This window comes from Limanda limanda, chromosome 17, assembly GCF_963576545.1.
Source record: "Limanda limanda chromosome 17, fLimLim1.1, whole genome shotgun sequence".
Classification (NCBI taxonomy): domain Eukaryota; kingdom Metazoa; phylum Chordata; class Actinopteri; order Pleuronectiformes; family Pleuronectidae; genus Limanda; species Limanda limanda.
The window spans coordinates 18,733,259-18,752,044 of record NC_083652.1 but is presented as its reverse complement, the minus strand read 5'-3'; the positions used below and the strand labels follow the sequence as shown (position 1 = coordinate 18,752,044).

Genomic DNA, 18,786 nt, shown 5'->3' with positions numbered 1-18,786 from the left:
GTGCATGTGGAAAATTTCACCTGAGGCCCACAGAAAATGACGAGAAACGAAGGATACGGCTTCACATCTATTTTCATAGATTATTGTAATAATTTGTGTGATCAGTTTTCAACCATGTTGTTTAGTATATTATAGGAAATATTATCATAATTATTATTATTAAAATCATTAAATTATTGTTATAGTTGATGTTAATTTACAGACAGTGGAAATAAAAAAAATGGATGTTCATTTTAATTCGAAGAGATTATTTTTGGGTAAAATAAACAACCAGCAGATACAATTTATTATTATTATTAATAATAATAATAATAAAAATAATAATAATAATAACAATATATGATAAATATGTCATACGTTTACAAATGTTATTTATGTGCGTTGAATACATCTAAATTTTACTTAATAAATCACGACGATCTTAAAACCAACAGGCGCATGTGATCATATTTTTACAAGAAGGAAAGAGCACCAACCTTTAATGCCTTAATCAAATAAATGTCTCATCTTTATTTTCTGCAGACGCACAAGCTCTTCAGTGTTATTTAGAGACAAAGGAGGGGACATCTGATTTCAGCCAAACACCTCTGTAGACACAACAAACTTTACACCTAGGCTCGCGCATTTCAGCAGTTTTATTTTACCAAAATTTAGAACACATCCAGGACTTAAATTTGAAAAACTCCAAATGTCACATAGTCCACCCGAATAAAAACTGCTCCACCTTCTGTTTATCTTAAGTTTACATGTGATTATGCAAAGCAAATACAATATAGACACTCGACATGTGCATGTAAAATGAAATCCTCCCCATGTAAATGTCCCTTTCCTTAAATCATGCGAGTCGCTCCACATATATTATTAGCACATGAGCGTTTGGTCCAATAAGATGAAAAACCTCTGGAATCATAATAAAAAGAAAAGAAGTGACTCAATATTTTTTGGTCCAATAATTTTGTGACTGATTTGTGTTATAAACAATAATATTCACTGGACATTAAAAGACAGAGTGATGTTTCACTAACAGACACAACGCGCAATAATCCAATTACGCATAATATCGTTTAAGAGCTCATGCGCTCATTTCCTCACAGACTCAGCACCGTGACTCTGAAGCTGTAAATTAAACCGTCATATCGCAGATTTATATGTAACATGTTATTTTAGATGATTGATCGTGAACCTTCAGGCCAATCAGCGTGAGGGTTCTTCTTTTTCCACCTCACGCATCCTCAACGAGGACACATCATTTAAGGCTCCATTTGGTACATTTTTATGCATAAATATTTATTTAGCTCAGATATTAGTTTGGATTTTATTGCTTGATTATCCATCTTTTACATTTAGATGCTAATATTCACAGATGTGTTGTGTGGAGGGCATGTGTTTGAGGGTGAAACATTCTCATTTAACTGGTTATTCCTCTCTCTCGTCGTTCGTTTCCGTGCTGGAGAAATTATTCTTTCCTGTATTCAGTGTGGAACCTTGGAGCCCCCCCAGGGACCCCCGGGCACCGCGGATTCGCACCGGCAGCCCCTGACTCCGCTCGTCCCCCTGTGCCACAGATTCCTGTGCAGCAGCCGGAGCAGCGGGGCTCCTCCCCTTCACTCAGAAACCCGGAGCACGTAGCAACAACCGAGCCAATGTGCTCCAGCACGATCCGTCCTACCGACCGCGGTGCCTGGCAACAGAAAAAGACGTGATGACGTCCCCTCCACATCGCGTATTATGGGATGTGCGAAATTAAACAACCCAGAGGAGGACACGAGGGAAGCGAAACCAATAATAAAAGAGACCGAAATAACCGAGGCGCATGGTGAATCATGGAGCTCTCAGCTGTGGGTGAGAGCGTCTTCGCAGCCGAGTCCATCATTAAACGGAGAATCCGACGGGTACTCGCTGCTTTCCTTCCTCTCTCGGGCTGAGCCTCGACACCTATTATGCAACCGTGTGTTTGTGCAGCGCCCACAGGCCACCACGCTGCTAACCTGACTGTCTTATGGATCTGTTTTGCAGGGTCGTTGGGAATATCTGGTGAAATGGAAGGGCTGGTCTCAGAAGTGAGTATAATAGCCGAGGCTGGGAAGGACAGCGCTCCATCCTGGCCGCTCGCACAACTGCACCTCAGACTCTGTCGTTCCTCCGCTTCTGGGTGTTTTTCCATTCGTTTCCTCCGATCTGAGGACCGTAGTCCGGTCTGATGTGGCTCTGGAGGCTTGTGTGCCCCGGTCAGAGGTGGAACATGCCCAGGTTTCAGCCCCTTGGGGTGCGATAAGGTCCGCACTAGCTTTAGCAATGGCTGGGTTCACCATGCGTCACTGTCCGCTACGTAGCCTGCCTGCAATTGCAGCGTACGCAGCGGAAACCGATTTGATAAAAGTAATACACGGCGTGTGCGCGCAATGACATGTGTTCCTCTCAGTGCCTGGTGCCAAACCCTTCTCCTGTTTGCTGTTGTGACACAGGCACAGCACATGGGAGCCGGAGGACAACATCCTGGATGAACGACTCTTCGCTGCCTTCGAGGAGAGGTGAGGGTTTGACAGCGCAGCGGTAGGCCTCTCTCCCCAGGAACCGAATGGCACCGTGCTCTCTGCGCTAAACAACAAAAAGTCTGTTCAAACAAAGACCGACTCCGGATTTTAATCTTCAAAAAAACTTTCTCTTCACAAGAGGAAGCGCTGACGTGTGTTTGTGGAGTGAGATTATTCACTTGGAGCTCAAACAGGTGCCAGACGAGATGCCGTTTTGGAGTCACAAAGCAGGATGTCATGCTTTAATTTGTTTCCCATTTTAATTTGTTCCAAAAGTTTCAAAGCGAATATAAATAAAATTCTCCTGAAAACTGGGTCGACCTCGTCCCAATGACATGAGTTTTGCCCTTTATACGCTAAATTTGATCATTCGATTTAATTATAACCCCAATAATCAGATAATGCAATTTGATGATGATGATTCGTCAAACGCTTTTTCCCTAACGCAGAGAGCGCGAACGGGAGCTGTTCGGCCCGAAGAAGCGAGGACCCAAACCCGAGACGTTCCTCCTGAAGGTGAGTGAATCTCTCATTTCATCTTCATATCTCTCTTATAAGCGGGACACAAATTAAACAGATCATGAGTCATTTCCATGACAGCCGCTTGTCTTATTCATTTCGAGAGTATTGGATTCAGACCTGAAAGTAAAGTGGGATGAGAAGTGTGAGCCAAAAGAAAATCATTGATTTACCCAGTTTTTTTTTTAACAAGGTTTAAACATTTATAAGAAACTGTCAAACTTCCTATAACCTGCTGTGGATCTGTACATGGTCACGACTTTGCGTTCTTTAAATAAGAGATCAACTTTAAGATGAGGCCTTGACCAAACAGCCGCTTCTCTTAAATCTTCAAATTTCCTCAGGAGACTTCAGATTTTCATCTCTGGGAAACCTCCTTTTAATAAAGCTTATTTACTCTGTCTACAGGCCAGAGCCAAAGAAAAGACGTATGAGTTTAGAAGAGAGGCTCCCAGAGGGATCCAGGTTTCCTATCCCACCCCGGAGCCTGTCATAACACCGAGGGCCCGGGAGGGTTTACGCGCCGTGGTTCCCACCATCTTCCCACCGAGCGCGGTCAACAGAGGAGAGAGTGTCCACGTCCGAGCCCCAGAGCCCGAGAGGAGGCCCAGGCCGAGCCCACCTGCTGCCTCGACCCTCCAGGAGCCGGACCGACCCCCCAAAAAGAGAGGGCGCAAACCGAAGCTACATTTACATTATGATAAAGAAGATGGAAGCAGCTCTGCAGAGCCGGACAGCAAACGGAGCAGGGTTGTGGAGGAGCCGGTGTCTCACGGCGTGTCCAAAGTGGCCAGACGGCTGCAACACCACCACCACCACCACGGAGAGACGTCGGAGCACAGCCTCCTCCAGCTGACCAAGAGGTTCCAGGAGAAGACCACCATCACGCCCAAACCCAGCGGCGCGCAGAGAGACGCAGGCCTGTCCTACACCTGCGCGTTCAATCCAAGCGAGAGGGGACACAGGACTCACTGCCTGAGCAGCATGTCTGTCCCTCTGAAGCTGAGGCACCAGGGGAAGGAGTACATGCCCACCCAGCCCGAGTCCACCCGTGACCCCGCCTCCATGTGGACCCCCAGATACACCAGCCTGGACACTGTGACCGTGACGGACGTCACACTGAACCTGATGACGGTCACCGTCAGAGAGAGCAGCACGGACAAGGGTTTCTTCAGAGAGAAAAGATGAGTGTGTGCAGGAATATTAAATGTCTAAATAATTGTTTAACATGCTAACTCACTAACAAGCCTATCCTGTATCACCATATTTTTCTATGTAACTTCGTAAAGTGTGAATAGAGATGTTTAAAACTCTGCCTGAAAATGTGTTAAATAGAGAAAGTGACGTTTCAACGTTAAGATGTATTTGAAGGTGTTAAATATCAATGATGTCATCTTGTTCAGATTGTTCTATAAACACACTTTTTTACTGTACAACCATAATAATCTTGTTTAGCTATAGTTTATAACAGTGTTCTCCAAATATGAAAGGTTATACGGTGACTGGCATTTATACGGTTTTTTTCCAAGTAAAGTCAGAAGCCATGTAGCGTCTCAGTTCAGTTTCAGAATAAGATGTTGTTCATTCATCTTGTCAAAAGTATTATAAATGTTTGTAGGCATGAGACTCGTATAAAATAATAATCGAAATTCTCAAAGGCACGTATAGAGTTAGTGATGTTTAATCAAAGGCAAAATGAAAATTCATCTGGAGAATATCTACATCGTTTTTCTAAGCGTTTCAGAAAGTATTATCTCTAATTTAAAAATCCTCATTAAGGCTGCGGGATATATATTTTTGTAAAGGCTTTGCTGTTGTGCTGGGTTGGTGCCACGCTCAAATAAAACCTGTCCGATAATTCCTGCTCAACAAGTTTGGGGTTTGTATGAATTATTTCCGAAATTATTCAAACAACGGAGAATACTTTGGATGTGAGAGGGAGACACTATTAAATGTGCTCCTGTGGACTGATTAAATAATATATATGTTTTCCTGTTGAAGTTTTAGGAGAAAATAATGAACCACACATTACGACATTCTGTGACCTCTTCGGTTCAGTTCAGACAACGAAGGCCTGATGTCAAGTTCTTTTTTCATAAGAAGCAATCATTTAAACCCCGGAACCATATCCCATCGGCATTTTGATCTTAATATACAGTTGTGGTTCTAATAAGCCTACAAAGATTGCTCTTCTTCTTCTTCTTCCTCTATCACCATCATCATCGTCATTAACATGTTTCCAGGGCGGGCTCACATTATGCATGAAAGACAGGAGCGGGCCTTAAAGCAGACGCAGAGTAAAGGCGACTTTATTTTTATATATATCACAATTTTAATATATTCAACGACACACTGTGAATGGTTGTAATGATGTTACACAAATACACCTCTGAGTCATTTGGCTCCTGGATGGACCAAACGCAGAGAGCGTCTCCCACCCTGTGACCCCATTGAGTAAATTGGGTATAAATTAAAATGTTCATGTAAAAGGCCAGGCCAGATATATTGTTTCTAAATTATGTCAGAGGCAGATTTTTTTTTCTGCTTATCAATGAAAGTTTATGTGCTTATTATATTAGGATCCGGGCTGCAATGTGCCAAAAAAACGCAACTTGTTTCAGGCAAGACTGATCATGAAAAACGATGGTTACACAACAGTTCCTGGTCTCTCTCTCTCTCTCTCCCCAATCTCCCTCTCTTATCTACCCCCTTTCCGTCAATATCTCCCCTCTCCCCCGTTTCTCTCCTCTCGCCCAACCGGTTGAGGCACATGGCAAAATGTGAGGCAGTTTTGAAGGTGTGTATTTATGCTCTGATAACTTTGGTGTTTTACTGGGAAACGAAGGTGGACCCCAGATGTACTTTGAGGCTAAATCACGCACTCATCCGTTTGTTATTAAATTAAGTTTTTCAAATTTGTGCTTGATCACATCCAAATTGTCCACATTTGAACATTTAGTGAGCTGAGCAGCACAATGTTTCCCCCTGCAGCGGAGGCAACATCTGGCCGAATCCCTGCATGTGAGTGTAATTTACTCAAAGACGAATCCATCAGAAGCCTCTCGACCCTTTGATCCGATGCTGCCTCGGGGCCCACGGAGGCTCCACAGCCACCCGGAGAGGAGCTGCAGCCCTCAGCCCACAGAGAGCGAACCCGCACGGTCACGGCCCACTGGGTTCCACCTCCACAAGATGTCGCCACCAACCACCACCAGCACCTTTAGATGGAGCCAAACCAGTTCTGCACAACGGCCCCGCTGAGTTAAAATGGAGTGAAACCACTCATGCTCGATGGCTGAATCAGTGGTGAAAGCTGGCAACGCATTCCAGTTTGTATTCATGCGCATTATTAGCTGCTGTTGAGTTACAGCTTCCCCCCTACTGTGGGTTTATTCGAGCTGGAGATTATTCTTTGCCCTCCAGATGTGAGGCGATGCACCATCCAGCCACTAGATGAGGCCCAAGCACAGAAATACATATATTGCTTTATTCTGATTTTGAAATCAACTCAATAAGAAAAGTTGCTCTGATCAGACTCAGATCCAACTTTTAATTTGTCCATACTTTTCCCTCTCTGGATGTAAAACTATTTCATTTTTGTACTTTTCATGTAAAACAAACAATTGAAGAGGTTAACATTTGTTGGTTAAGTAGCTAATTAAGAACGTTAGAATAGCAAAATTATAAAAAATATAGACTTTTTAAAGTGGATGGACTGTTGTGCCAAAAGGCCGGATTGTGTCAAACGAGGGCTTAATGCTTTAATTTGGGTGGTTTTTCATGTAAAAACCACAATTACAGAGATATTAAATTATTGGTTAAGTAGCTTAACTAAACAACTTTGTAAAGTAAAACGATAAACCACAGATAGACTCATTTAAAGTGGATGAATTGTTGTGCCAAGGGATGAAATGATGTAAACAGATGGCTGAAGACTTTCCAGCTTATTGTGTCTTTATAGAGGGAAGACAAAGAGCTGCAAAGGCCAACAGACCCCAACAACTGGATCAACTCTAATTAAAGAGAGAGGGGGGAGAGGGGGGAGAGGGGGGAGTGAGGGAGAGGGAGAGAGAGCCTTCAGTGGAGCTGCACCAGTAGCAGCAGCAGATCGCTCCTACTCTCCGTGTCTCTCAGACTCGTTTTGTTTCAGCCATGCTCTGTCGTCCCCTTCTCCTTGGGTTTTTTATCTTTACGTCGGTGACATGTTTTCTTTTGCGATAGTTTTGGTGCATTTCTTGGCTCTTCAGCTGCGACCCTGTGCAGCTGATCTGTGCAACTGGACCGGGAGGTGAGGAACTTTACGCATTTCAAGAAAAAGAGGGAGAGAGGGAAACAAGGGCACGTTGGCCGTTTGCCGGGGTGATATTTAAAAATGTTTTGTGTTGTAACTCATAACTTTATTTATGTTTTATAAAGCATTCGTTAATACTTTACGGTTTGGTTCAAAGTTATAAATAAGAGCAAAATATGGGTTGATTTGACGTCCATTTATTAACAATATTAACACGAGGCTTGATGGATTAAACCCCTTCGTCAATGACTTTAGGATATTTACAAATAATGGCGGATTAGAATAACTATTATTTGTGGATAGAAACAATTAAAAACATCCATTTGGATTTTTACACATCCTGGTTAATCGTTTTCTAACAGTGGAATATGACTGATGTTTATGAGTAGATTATTAATTAAGGATTCATAGATTCAATGGTACTATATGTCTTCCACGCCACATTTCACAGAGTCGTAAATATTAACTTTCACGCTTCTGGAATTGGCTTCATCACAATGTTTCCCCCTCTTGATCCAGCGGTTTTGCAGCTGGCGTGGACTCCAGGATCGTGCTCCAGGTGCGGCTGCGGTGCACCGAGGGCTCGGTGAGGTGGCTGTACCCGGGCCAGGCTCTCCGGGTGGTGCTGGAGCCGAACCTGTCCTCCAGCCTGCGCACCACCGTGTGCATCAAGCCGTCTCCCTCCTTCCGCGGGGCCAGTGTGTTCGTGGAACGCGCCGGAGAGCTGGAGCTGCTGGTGGCGGACGGAGAGAGGCCGCAGCAGGTCTTCTGTTTCCGGGCCGAGGGACCTCGCAGGCCCGCGTTGTACCTCCAGGCCAGCCCGCAGAGTGACGGACACTGGAGCAGACGCACCATGAGCTTCAGATATGAGCTGCTGGGGAACAGGAGCGCGACCCCCAGCCTGGGTCCCAGCGGGCACCAGGGTGAGTGCACCCCCCCGAGTGTGACCCGATGGAGATCACTGATAAATTATACACTTTTACTCTTGTAACGATAATGACGTAATGCTGAGTAATACAGTGTTTACTGAAGATTAATTAGTGGAAGAGGAACTGAGAACAAGCTGCAGCATTTCTCTCTGGTGCAATAATTGCATTCAGGCCAAAGCAATTATTCAGTTACATCTGTGGTTCTAAGTCATTATTCAGACCAGTATCTGGGTTACCAGGTTGGGGAAAAAACATTTGCTTTACTGATCACACCAACCTCTTCACTGCTGCAGATCTGAACCAAAATCTCCTTATCAACAGCTTATTGGGCATTTATTACAGAACAGTAAACATGTATAACCACAATTTAACCAAACATACGGGACAAACATCACCTTAAAATATTTTTCCACAGCATAGAAACCCCACATTTCCTCTTATTGGCTGAAAAAACCCCATTAGATTTGAATAAATTAACTATTAATAGAGCCATTAGTTACAAATTGATAAAGTATCTTTTAAAAACCTTGACAAAACCTTAATAAAAAAGTTCTAATCTTAAGATGTGACAAGACATGATCCTTGATTAGTCCCACACAAGGGAAATATGCTGTGTTGCAGCAGCAGAGATCAAAGTCCAAAAATAAACAGTAAAAGTAAAAAATAAGTAATTAATGTGCAATAAAAACAAGCGAATTAATACAAATGTAAACTAAATGATAATAACAGTGCAAACAGCCAAATATATAGTGCAACATTAGCCAATGAATTATACAGATAGAAATGATCAGCTAATGATCTCTTGAATGTGGTTCAAACTGCTGACAAGTGGAGAGTGAGGGACTTTGACCAATCCTAACCCCATAAGTTTAGAAAAAAAAGAGGTTATTTAATTATAGACCCCAGTTTTTTCCATGTGGAGTATGCAGCTGCTGGTCAGTCTTGTGTTTTGTCTGGCTGTCTGGTTTCCATCGAGGGACAAAGCAGAGAGGACGGAGCAGACCCCGGGCGGCTGGAGGGCATTGGGGCGCTGAATTGAGACTGCAAATAGTTTGCAGATTCCACAAATGCCTCAGCATTGTGCCTGCGTGTTTATTAGCATTTATCCATGTGTGCGGGCCTCTCCCAAAGTGGTGATGTCATGCTCCGTCTTACACAGACAGCTGCTGGTTTATCTCCTCTGTGTTGCCAGTCTGGCAGAGTGTTTGACTCCTGCGTCCGCCTGCATTGGCACAGGGTCATTCAATTAGATAGGTACAATGGGAGTCAAACACAGGGTCAAGACTATTGGGAGGTTTTGATCTGCAGGCAACGTGGTGGGAAGAGCACTTGAAAGAGCACAAACCCAGGAGCAGCATTCCTTCTCCCAAACCCGTGTTTCTTCGCCCTGTGATGCGAGGAGGCAGAAGAATGAAGCTGGTATGTGTCTGTGTGGGAGGGAGGAGAAATGACAACATCTATCGATCACTGTCAGTCGTACAGAGCTTTGGGTCACGCATGGTCTGCGAGCAGTTGATTATGATTGAGGGAGATAGAAAAAGAAGAAAAAAACCCGATGTGATGCAATTTTTCATCATCTTACAGCAAAAATGTTTCTGTCCACAGCTTCTTGTCGACCCTGCAATGATACCGAACTCCTGATGGCCAGCTGCAACAGTGACTTTGGTAGGTATATGTACTACAAACCAGAGATATGTGACTAATTCTAGGATATACTATTACTTAGATATTGAGTTACCTTTAATTTACAACTCTCCTGTATAGAATACACTTGCAGTGGTTGTATTGAACTTAGTTGTATGTGTTTGTGAACAAAACAACCCAAATTAATTCCATTCAAAAATAAAATACAGAAATATAAAGACAAGCACTTAAAACTCCCCTTCAAGTTGGACATCTAAATGAAGTCAGTGAGAGAAATTAAATATTATTGTCATCCAGTTTGTGTTTCCACAGTTAAAATATAGAAACTTTGCTACTTTCTCCAAAAGCTACTGAGAGCTGATGGGATCTTTTCATAGTTTGTAAGGCCTTTGCAGTTTCCGTCCAAAAGAGACTTCCTGATTTATTTCCTCATTTCATAAAAAATCCTTATTGTCGATTGCATCACAGTGAAAGAGTGTTTTATGTAAAATACACGTGTCCCCCTTCTCCAACAATGTTCAACCCTTTTGAGTTTAAAACACTAGGAGTGACAGAAGGCTGTCGGCCTTCACAGACAATATTTATTGCATGTTAATTCAATGTAAAGCCCTCAGTGATTCAGTGGCTCTTTTTCAACACGTAGCAAAATGAAACTTTTATTTAATGTTAAATCAACTTCAAACACCAAGAAACTTTTCATGTTGAATTAACAAACATTCCTGTCTGCAAAAAAACGGAATTACAATATAAATGTAGTGAGAAAAGTCTGAATGATGTAAAACTACAGTGACGAGTCCGGAGATCAACAAACAAACAAGAAAAAAAACACGTTCAGTGATAAACAACAAATAAACAAATCATTCTAAGTCAAATACAAAACAATAGAGGATCTCAGCTCAAGTTTCACTTCTGTTCAGTTCAGCTTTTCCTCCACTAGTGAACCATCAGTCCCAAACAAATGCATAGAAAAGGTAAAGTGAGACTGTGCTGGACTCACCTGATGTTCACAGGAGAGTCTGAGCTCAGCTGTTTGTTTGGAGACTGAGCTGCTGCTGGAACACTCCTCTCCACTGGGAGACGCCATCTTGACTTCGACTCCTCCGTATTCGAAGCCTATGATTCGAAGGTGGAAAAGGCGGGATCAGTCCGGTACAATCTGATTGGCTGAACTGAACCAGGTGTTAGAGTGGGGCGTGGATTAAACGTGTATTTTGAAAAGAGTATCAGAAGAAGAAAAGAATTACATCCAAACTGTCATAAAATCTCAGTTGCTAAAAAGCAAATTTTATACATAGAATGAAAATGTATATACTTGCATTTTAATTCAACTTTCAGAACATGGCAAAATATATGCAAAGGTATACTTCTACTAGGACATATACTAGTACTTGTACAGTGTTATATTTAGGTTATGGATCTGAATATTTGATCCCTAATTATTTAACCATACCCGAATTAAGGTTAAAATCCGTTCTCGTGGCCTGGTGTATGTTCTGGAAAGTCAGTAAAGGGTCCAACAGATACAGATGTGGGGGCAGCTGCAGAATGGGAGAGACCTGTGCTAGAGAGGAATCAATAGAATTTATCTTTCATGGTCTCGTCTCACAGAAGCACCATGTCCTTTTTTTTTTAGAAAAGACAGAAAGGAAAGAATGTAGATGTGGAGATGAAGGGATTTATATATTTTCTTTTTCAGTGCTCCGAGGCCACATCAAGAGCATCTCCCACAGCTCTGCAAGTCAGACATCGTCGGTGGAGGTGTCAGCGGTGAGGGTGTACTGGCAGCGGAGTGGTGTGTTTGAGCGTCGTGTGGATCCGGGGTCACCTCGGTCCGCCTCAACGTGGCACGGACACATCCACGCTCTCCTGCAGTGCCACGTGAAGCCTGGGGACGGAGAGTTTCTCTTCACAGGGTCAGAACACTTTGGGGAAGCGTGGTTAGGGTGTGCACCGCGATACAAAGACTTCCTGTCCGTCTACCAGACTGCCCGGGCGGCACGTCGGAATTCCTGTGACTTCCCTTTAGACTGAGGAAGTGTGTTGTTGTAGCACCACTGAGCCCGACAGTCTTAATCCACAGGCATTTTCACCCCTGTACTGGCAGTGTGGGATCCCTGTGATGTTTTAATGTGCCATCCTGGTGGCATCAAATATCACCAGCAGAGACAGAGTGAATGATTTTCTGGTGAAACGCACATTTGGAGGAGTGGAACAGGAGCAAACAGCAGGGGCCTCCTGCACCAGGGCTCAGAGAGGGCCTGCTTTTGTCTCTCTCCCATCACCGTCCTCGGCCCTGGGAGACTGGGAAGGGGCTGGGTTGCTGCTCGGTCTTTGTGCGTCTCCACACATTCACTGTTGTTCACTTTGCCGGCTCTGTGTGAGAGTTGCCCTCTGAACTGTGGTGGGAGGGAAGACTGAAGGGCCGCCATTTTTCAAGGTTGTCTTCATGAATAAAGGCTTGACGATGTGTGGTTGTGGAGCTATACTTTAATGCCATTTTATCCTATGTGTTTTGTGTATTTATGTGATGTACATTGAAAGTAAATCATCTTATGACTCTACTCTGCCGTTTTTATTCAAAGGATGATTTACAATACTGTCCAATTCTTGTAAAAAATGTATTTTCCTTAATTTCAAGACTATTGGTTCAGATTTCATGGTGCAATACATTTTTTTACATTTTCATTTGATCAGAGGCCAAATTACATTGTTTAGGTATTGAGATGAGCCACAGACACTTGTGGTAGAAGTTTATATTTGTTTGGATTCAATAAATCCCCTTTATCATCAAGTTTGAAAGCTTTAAAACTGTCAAGCTTCCTTAAAAAGTTTAAAAAATGCTTTTTGTTGTTTTTTCCTACCTCAAGATCCCAGCGAAAGTTCACTTCCTTGATTGCATCAAAAATATTTTACTCAGAAGTTGTTTTGAACAAACACCACAATGATGAACTTTTAAAAATCCACGCGGTTTTGGATGAGTAGAAGTCTCATTTTATTATCTGTCCTCAACTATTAATACATTTAGTAATAGTTGCACAAACAGTTTCAAAGTTTAAATTTCAACCATATTCATCAGCATTTTTGATCTTAACAGAGTCTGCTCAGTTCATTTAATCAGTGGAGCGTTAAGAAGTGAGCCGAGCATAAAAATCTAAATTTCATGAGATCCTCTGACTCTTGCACACAGGCCCCATTAAGACTCGGTGCTCTTTCAGATAGGTGGCCTGGTAAAGGCTTGGATGAACTCCGGCCCCTGTTTCCCATCAAATGCATAATCTCTGGTCTTTTACAGAGAATGGGATTTAGAGCGGAAGAGTCCGACAAACATATTTTTTTCCCTTTTCCATCACATCCTCTCCCCTGTAATCAGATTCGTATGATAATAGGATAGCCCTACCATATAAAGAAACACAAAATCTCCTCAGTGGCCAAAGCTGTGAGCAGACTGAATCAGACTTTTCTTTTGAGCTGTGTGGCCCCTGCATCAAGACGGCCCAAGAAGGTGAATGGACAGATGTGAGGCCCCAAAGCCTGGGGATCCTCCCCCTCTGCCCCTCCCACAAGCAGGGAACAATTAATTGACTTTTAAAGCAAGGCCTTTCCGAGCCTATTCCACACTTCTCCTTGGCTGAGCAAGGCTCACAAATTGGTGTGTTGAACTTTTTATGAGGACTAAATAGCTGCCAATGAAAGTGTAAATGGCGGTGTGGTGAATGGGACCCACACAATGGCCCTGCAGTGGCAAGGCCTCCGGCAGACATAATGACCATTGTCACGGCTGCTGTCATCTAGAAACCATCAGGGTTCATGAGTCCGAGGAGCCAGAGGAGAGAGAGCTCTCACTCAACCCTTGTTATCTCTTCTTGTTTATTTCTGCTAAATATTAATTTATTTCTCAGCAGCTCATCTCTTTGTTTGCATATCGCCTGTGTTGCTCTCAGCTACAGCTTGATAAGCTGCATGGTGGTTTGGAGGAATGAATGCCTTTGTCCGAAACAAGTTTAGTAACATTATACTTGTTGCCCTCAGTGGTGAAGATCAATTCTAATATAAAACCATTTTCTGGGTATTCACTTATAATCAAATGCTGCAAAATGTTAATGTTGCCCCAAATCAAAATCTTCCACAAACTTTTTTCATCGTTCAGAAGCTCAGTTTGAAGTCTCCTCCCTCAGTATTGTTCCATGGGGGCCACCATGTCAAATTTCTAAGCAAAATATAGCCTCTCTGCAGGCTTTTCAGAACGCACAATCATCATCTCTGGGAATTCCAGCAGGCTCTCATGGGGAACGAGCCCAGGAGGGCGCAGAGTGAAGCTGCTGCATGGTGCATCGGCAGGAGTCCACCCAGACTGGGGGGTAATTGGTTTATCCCACCGCCTGGCCTGCTTTCCCATGTGGGCCACTGCTGCGGGGAGGCAGAGGGGTACAATATGGAAACAGCATGATACCCTCATGTGCCGAACGAGCATTCACTGCTGCGGCTTTAGAGAGCGAGGGACAGGGGACCAGGAACACAAAGCTGGAGCAGAGATGTCGCTTGGCTTTGAAAAGCCATTTGGTCTCCTTTTAACAGTGAGCTGCATTTGTGGCTGAAAATGGGAAGTAATTGAATTTTGGCTCAAGATATTCTTCTAAATTCAAAAGGAAATTAAATAGAGAATTTCCGTCTCCACATATAATCGTGCACCTGGTTCAAAGATGGATTCTTCTCATGTTCTCGTGAGTCTGACATGACAATGATACAAACAGGATTTAGGACGTTGAAACTTGAAAAGAAATCATGACTTTATTTACAACGACATGTGCAAACTCAGCCTTCGGCTTTTTTCTGTTCCTTGCACATTTTGAGGGAGAGACAAGTTTACTCATCTTACTAATCATCAACAGCTCTGTTTAAGTTTACCTATAGTGCGGCTGAACCAGTTTCATATTAAATGAACCTCTGAACTCAGTATTTTATTAGATTCTGCACAAGCACACGCGCTTTGTTTTATACTCATCACAGTGAAGTTGTCAGAAAACACAATTTTCACAACGGTATAAAAGGTTTATTGTGTAACAACAATTGTATAAGAACATATAAAAGAAGTTATGGTGTATCTGTCGAGCACCTCGTGATGTAACTGAAGTAGATGTTCACACAATCTCATTTCAAAAAGAGTCGGATGTTCCGGTCTCCAAGAAGGAGGCTGCAAAAAAACAGGACAACAGCCAGATAGTTTTTTTTGTTTTATTTTAATTTGCTATAATTATCAAGTTATGTAATGTACGTATGTCACACCTACCGGACCAGAACAGCTCCTATTAGACCTCCTCCGATGGGTCCCACCCAGTAGACCCAGTGAAAGGTCCAGTAGTTGTTCACTAAGGCTGGACCAAAGGCTCTGGCCGGGTTCATACACGTCCCAGAAATATCTCCACTGATAACACAGATAAATACATGAGATATTCAGGTTTTCTCAGTATGAGTCTGGAACCTGTAGTATTCATGTGAATTTTGAATTATGATCCCTCATTGTATATTTACCTCTTTGTTTGAAAGCAAAATTACAAAAAAACAAACAAAAAGATTTCCACACAACTTGATGAAGGGATGTGGTAAAGGTCAAGAAAGAACCCATTAAATGTTGGTGTGGATCCTGGTCAGGGGGAGGATCCAAGAATTATTTGAACCAAGGGCCTGATTTTTGAATCATATGTGAGAAATTTGGTGCAGCTTGATTCAATTTAAAGGTTCAGTGTGTAATATTTAGGTAAAAGGGAACTTTGGGCGGAAATTGAATATAAAATGATAAAATGATATTTTCACTAGTTGGTTCATCTAATTTGTACAAGTTTATGTTTTCTCTACCCATGAAGACAAACTAAACACCTTTAGAGTTTTTAGGGGGAGGGTGAGGCAAGGTGTATTAAGATGCAATACACAACTTCACCACTAGACATAACTAAATTCCACACACTGAACCTTAAAGGGGACTGTTGGGCCTTGTTGGAGGTATGTGATGTGCTGAGTGTCATGCTACTTCAGTTTGTGTCTATTTATATATCACTGCTGCAACAAAAACACGATATATAAAAGTTATGAAACTTCAAATATTATGAGAAATGTCCTCACCCAGCCAAGATGTTGAAGATGACAGTGCAGCCGACCAAGAAGGGCACCATGGGGCTTCTGGTCTTGGAGTTCACGGCCCCCAGCAGCAGCACCACGGTGATCAGGCAGGTCATGGTGACCTCTGCAAACACAGCTCTTCCTATCTGACAGTCTGACTGCAGCAGATCGAATGCAGCCCCGTGGGCCTTGTTGTACTTCTCTTTGTTGGTCATTCCCTGTTAGAGTCAATCAGCCGGGAATCAGATGAGAAGAGATTTCACTTCATGAACATATAAGAGAGTCTATAAGGAAACAAAGCCTTACCTTTGCCATAGCAGCTCCAAGCGCACCTCCAACCAGCTGAGATGCAACGTATGGGGCCACCATGTTCATCTCCATGCCTCCACACAGGTAGATGGCCAGGGTGAATGTAGGGTTGAAATGGGAACCACTGGTGAAGCAGATTCAGAGAAAACATCGCCTTCAGACTATGAACTTGTAAAGTGATGCCAAATCAATGGTTTTGAGGTAGATTATTCATATGGGATGAAATAGTTCAACAGAGATTGGATCAATAAGGACGTGGGTTGTAAGGACTGATTTATTCAGGCGTGCTTTTTCAAAATATTAAATAATCCATCCATCCAATATCTAGACTACTTATCTTTTAAAATATTTTAAGCTTGTAACTTATGAGATACAAATATGTCAATCAAAGCCTCAACAGTAGGAACAATTTTTATTCCCAAAAGTGTCTGTGTCTGTTTAGTCGTTTTGCTGAATTCTAACATGTTTTTGTGTTATCTGTCCCTGCAGGTATTTATATATGAAAATATAAGTAATTGATTATTAACCACCTAGAGTCCAATGATAACTAAGACAAGGTAATTGTTCTTGTTGCAATCAAATGCACAATAATTATAAATATCTGTTTTTGAAAGTATATTGACAATCCTTACCTGATTTCCACAAAGCAAGTCACCAGGACGGCCACAGCCAAACCGTGGACCAGAGCCGGCTGCAGCCTCCCTGTGGTCTCCTCATTCTCAATGACAGACACACAGCCGATGAACACGAAGAACATAGTCCCCACCAGCTCGCCCACGCAGGGCTGCAATAACCTCTCAAATCTGTTGGGCATTCTGACCGGAGCCGGTTTGGACTCTGAAGTTATGAGAGACGTCTCAACTTCAGCCATCTCCACCTTCTCCTCGGCCATGAGTCTTCAGGGAGGTTGTGGTGCTGAGAGCTGAAGGTGTAAAACCGACTCGGCTGACCTCACCTGTGACAGTCTGAGTCTGTTCCTCCTTTGACCTCACAGACACGCTTTCTCTCTCCCTCTCTCTCTCTCTCTCTCTCTCTCTCTCTCTCTCTCTCTCTCTCTCTCTCTCTCTCTCTCTCTCTCTCTCTCTCTCTCTTCTCTCTCTCTCTCTCTCTCTTTTTTTTTCATCATGGCTCAACACTGCACTGGCTCAGGTAAACACTTCATGCATTTGCTGCCAAGCTAGTAAATGAGTTTTTGAAACCCAATGAATCACACTTGCGTTAATCGGAAAATTATCATAGTTTTCAATGGAAGGGTCAAAGGAAGATAAAGTAGGGCAATGATTGTCGATGGCTGGATGCAGAAGTCGGGAATGAAAGTCATATATCTTGGGCAGGCTGATAATCCTCAGATAATAAAAGCTTATGGTGTTTTAGTTGTTAAGAAAATATTAGCCTGGCTCTGGATAAGGATGCGAGTCAGAAACGCTGAATGTTTACCCAAGAGCAAAGTCTGGACCTGGTTTCTAATTGAGGGGAAAGATAACTTGAGTTGAATTGATTACTTTCATGATCCGGCAGATTTAACTTACTAATGAATGATCGCCTACAAGGTGATTATAGATTATACAACGAAAACACGCCGAGAAGGAGATGAACCAGAGTTTGCTCTTAAACCAGGTTTCTGCTAATCCAGCACACATCGTCACCCTGAGCTGATAAATGTTATTTATCATGTGTTTTTATGTGATGTAATATATGTAATATTTAGATCTTTACTACACAAAACCAATCTTCAGTCTTTTGATTTTCATTGGATTGTTTAATTTGCCTTGTGGGGCAAAAAAGGAAAATTGATTGCAAATTTTGCAGTATAACCTGAAAAATACAGAGAGGTTGAGGGTGATATTGAAATTTGGAGGCAAAAACAAAAGCAGAAACTATAATTTCAATCAAATCATCTTGATACCGACCCTTTCCATTAATTCAAATTGTGATACCCTGTAGTGTTGTGCACATGCAAATAATGTTGAGTAATAGCAATTTCTGCAAAACAGGGGAGGTTGTTATAATTCACCACCCATGGAAAAACACAATAATAGAATAATGCTGCGTGGTATAGATATCACTGAGGACTGCTCAGGGAGTTCTTTTATGGCTTTGTGGGTCTCAAACAACAACACAATCTCCAAAAGTGACACACCCAATAAAGAAAAGCAACATTGCATGTTTCAAACTATCAGAGCTTTTGATTACTTCTTCGACAAGGCTGCAAAATGTGGCTTAATTTCCATTCTTCACCTACCCATTGGAGTTGCTGAGTGTTTCTACACAAATGCATACTGAGGCATTAGTGAAATCTAGGCCAGGTCGTGTGTTTCCACTTGACTGCACAGCTGCTTGCAAATCACAGATGTGAAACCGTGCCACTGGTTGTTCTTTAACATCATCCAACCATAGTTAAAGTATCTCAAGGGAAGGTTCAAAAGTTCCCCTGCTCTGTGCACGC

At 42.6% G+C, this 18,786-nt stretch overlaps 3 protein-coding genes across 3 annotated transcripts; 2 read left to right on the top strand and 1 right to left on the bottom strand.

Annotated features, from left to right (window-relative positions):
* Window positions 1–1,630: 1,630 nt before the first annotated feature.
* cbx8a (chromobox homolog 8a (Pc class homolog, Drosophila)) lies at window positions 1,631–4,925 on the top strand. The gene is made up of 5 exons (XM_061089402.1): window positions 1,631–1,892; window positions 2,017–2,060; window positions 2,466–2,531; window positions 2,984–3,050; window positions 3,462–4,925. Exons 1-5 carry the CDS (start codon window positions 1,824–1,826, stop codon window positions 4,239–4,241), a joined length of 1,026 nt encoding a protein of 341 aa, XP_060945385.1. The 5' UTR covers window positions 1,631–1,823; the 3' UTR covers window positions 4,242–4,925.
* A 2,330-nt stretch (window positions 4,926–7,255) lies between these two features.
* LOC133023789 (meteorin-like protein) lies at window positions 7,256–11,948 on the top strand. The gene is made up of 4 exons (XM_061090860.1): window positions 7,256–7,341; window positions 7,864–8,267; window positions 9,879–9,938; window positions 11,614–11,948. The coding sequence occupies exons 1-4, from the start codon at window positions 7,256–7,258 to the stop codon at window positions 11,946–11,948; spliced, it is 885 nt and encodes a 294-aa protein (XP_060946843.1).
* Window positions 11,949–15,040: 3,092 nt separating this feature from the next.
* Window positions 15,041–17,232, bottom strand: aqp8b (aquaporin 8b). The gene is made up of 5 exons (XM_061090433.1): window positions 16,973–17,232; window positions 16,338–16,464; window positions 16,035–16,249; window positions 15,205–15,339; window positions 15,041–15,108 (listed from the first exon to the last, which is right to left on the bottom strand). Exons 1-5 carry the CDS (start codon window positions 17,230–17,232, stop codon window positions 15,066–15,068), a joined length of 780 nt encoding a protein of 259 aa, XP_060946416.1. The 3' UTR covers window positions 15,041–15,065.
* Window positions 17,233–18,786: the final 1,554 nt, after the last annotated feature.

Coding starts and splice junctions, on each gene's coding strand:
- cbx8a (XM_061089402.1), top strand. CDS start 1,824: ATGGAGCTCTCAGCTGTGGGTGAGAGCGTCTTCGCAGCCGAGTCCATC. Junction 1,893..2,016: donor TTAAACGGAGAATCCGACGG/GTACTCGCTGCT, acceptor TCTGTTTTGCAG/GGTCGTTGGGAATATCTGGT. Junction 2,061..2,465: donor TGGAAGGGCTGGTCTCAGAA/GTGAGTATAATA, acceptor GTTGTGACACAG/GCACAGCACATGGGAGCCGG.
- LOC133023789 (XM_061090860.1), top strand. CDS start 7,256: ATGTTTTCTTTTGCGATAGTTTTGGTGCATTTCTTGGCTCTTCAGCTG. Junction 7,342..7,863: donor CTGTGCAACTGGACCGGGAG/GTGAGGAACTTT, acceptor CTCTTGATCCAG/CGGTTTTGCAGCTGGCGTGG. Junction 8,268..9,878: donor GGGTCCCAGCGGGCACCAGG/GTGAGTGCACCC, acceptor TTCTGTCCACAG/CTTCTTGTCGACCCTGCAAT.
- aqp8b (XM_061090433.1), bottom strand. CDS start 17,232: ATGGCCGAGGAGAAGGTGGAGATGGCTGAAGTTGAGACGTCTCTCATA. Junction 16,250..16,337: donor TTGGAGCTGCTATGGCAAAG/GTAAGGCTTTGT, acceptor TGACTCTAACAG/GGAATGACCAACAAAGAGAA. Junction 15,109..15,204: donor ATAGGAGCTGTTCTGGTCCG/GTAGGTGTGACA, acceptor GTTTTTTTGCAG/CCTCCTTCTTGGAGACCGGA.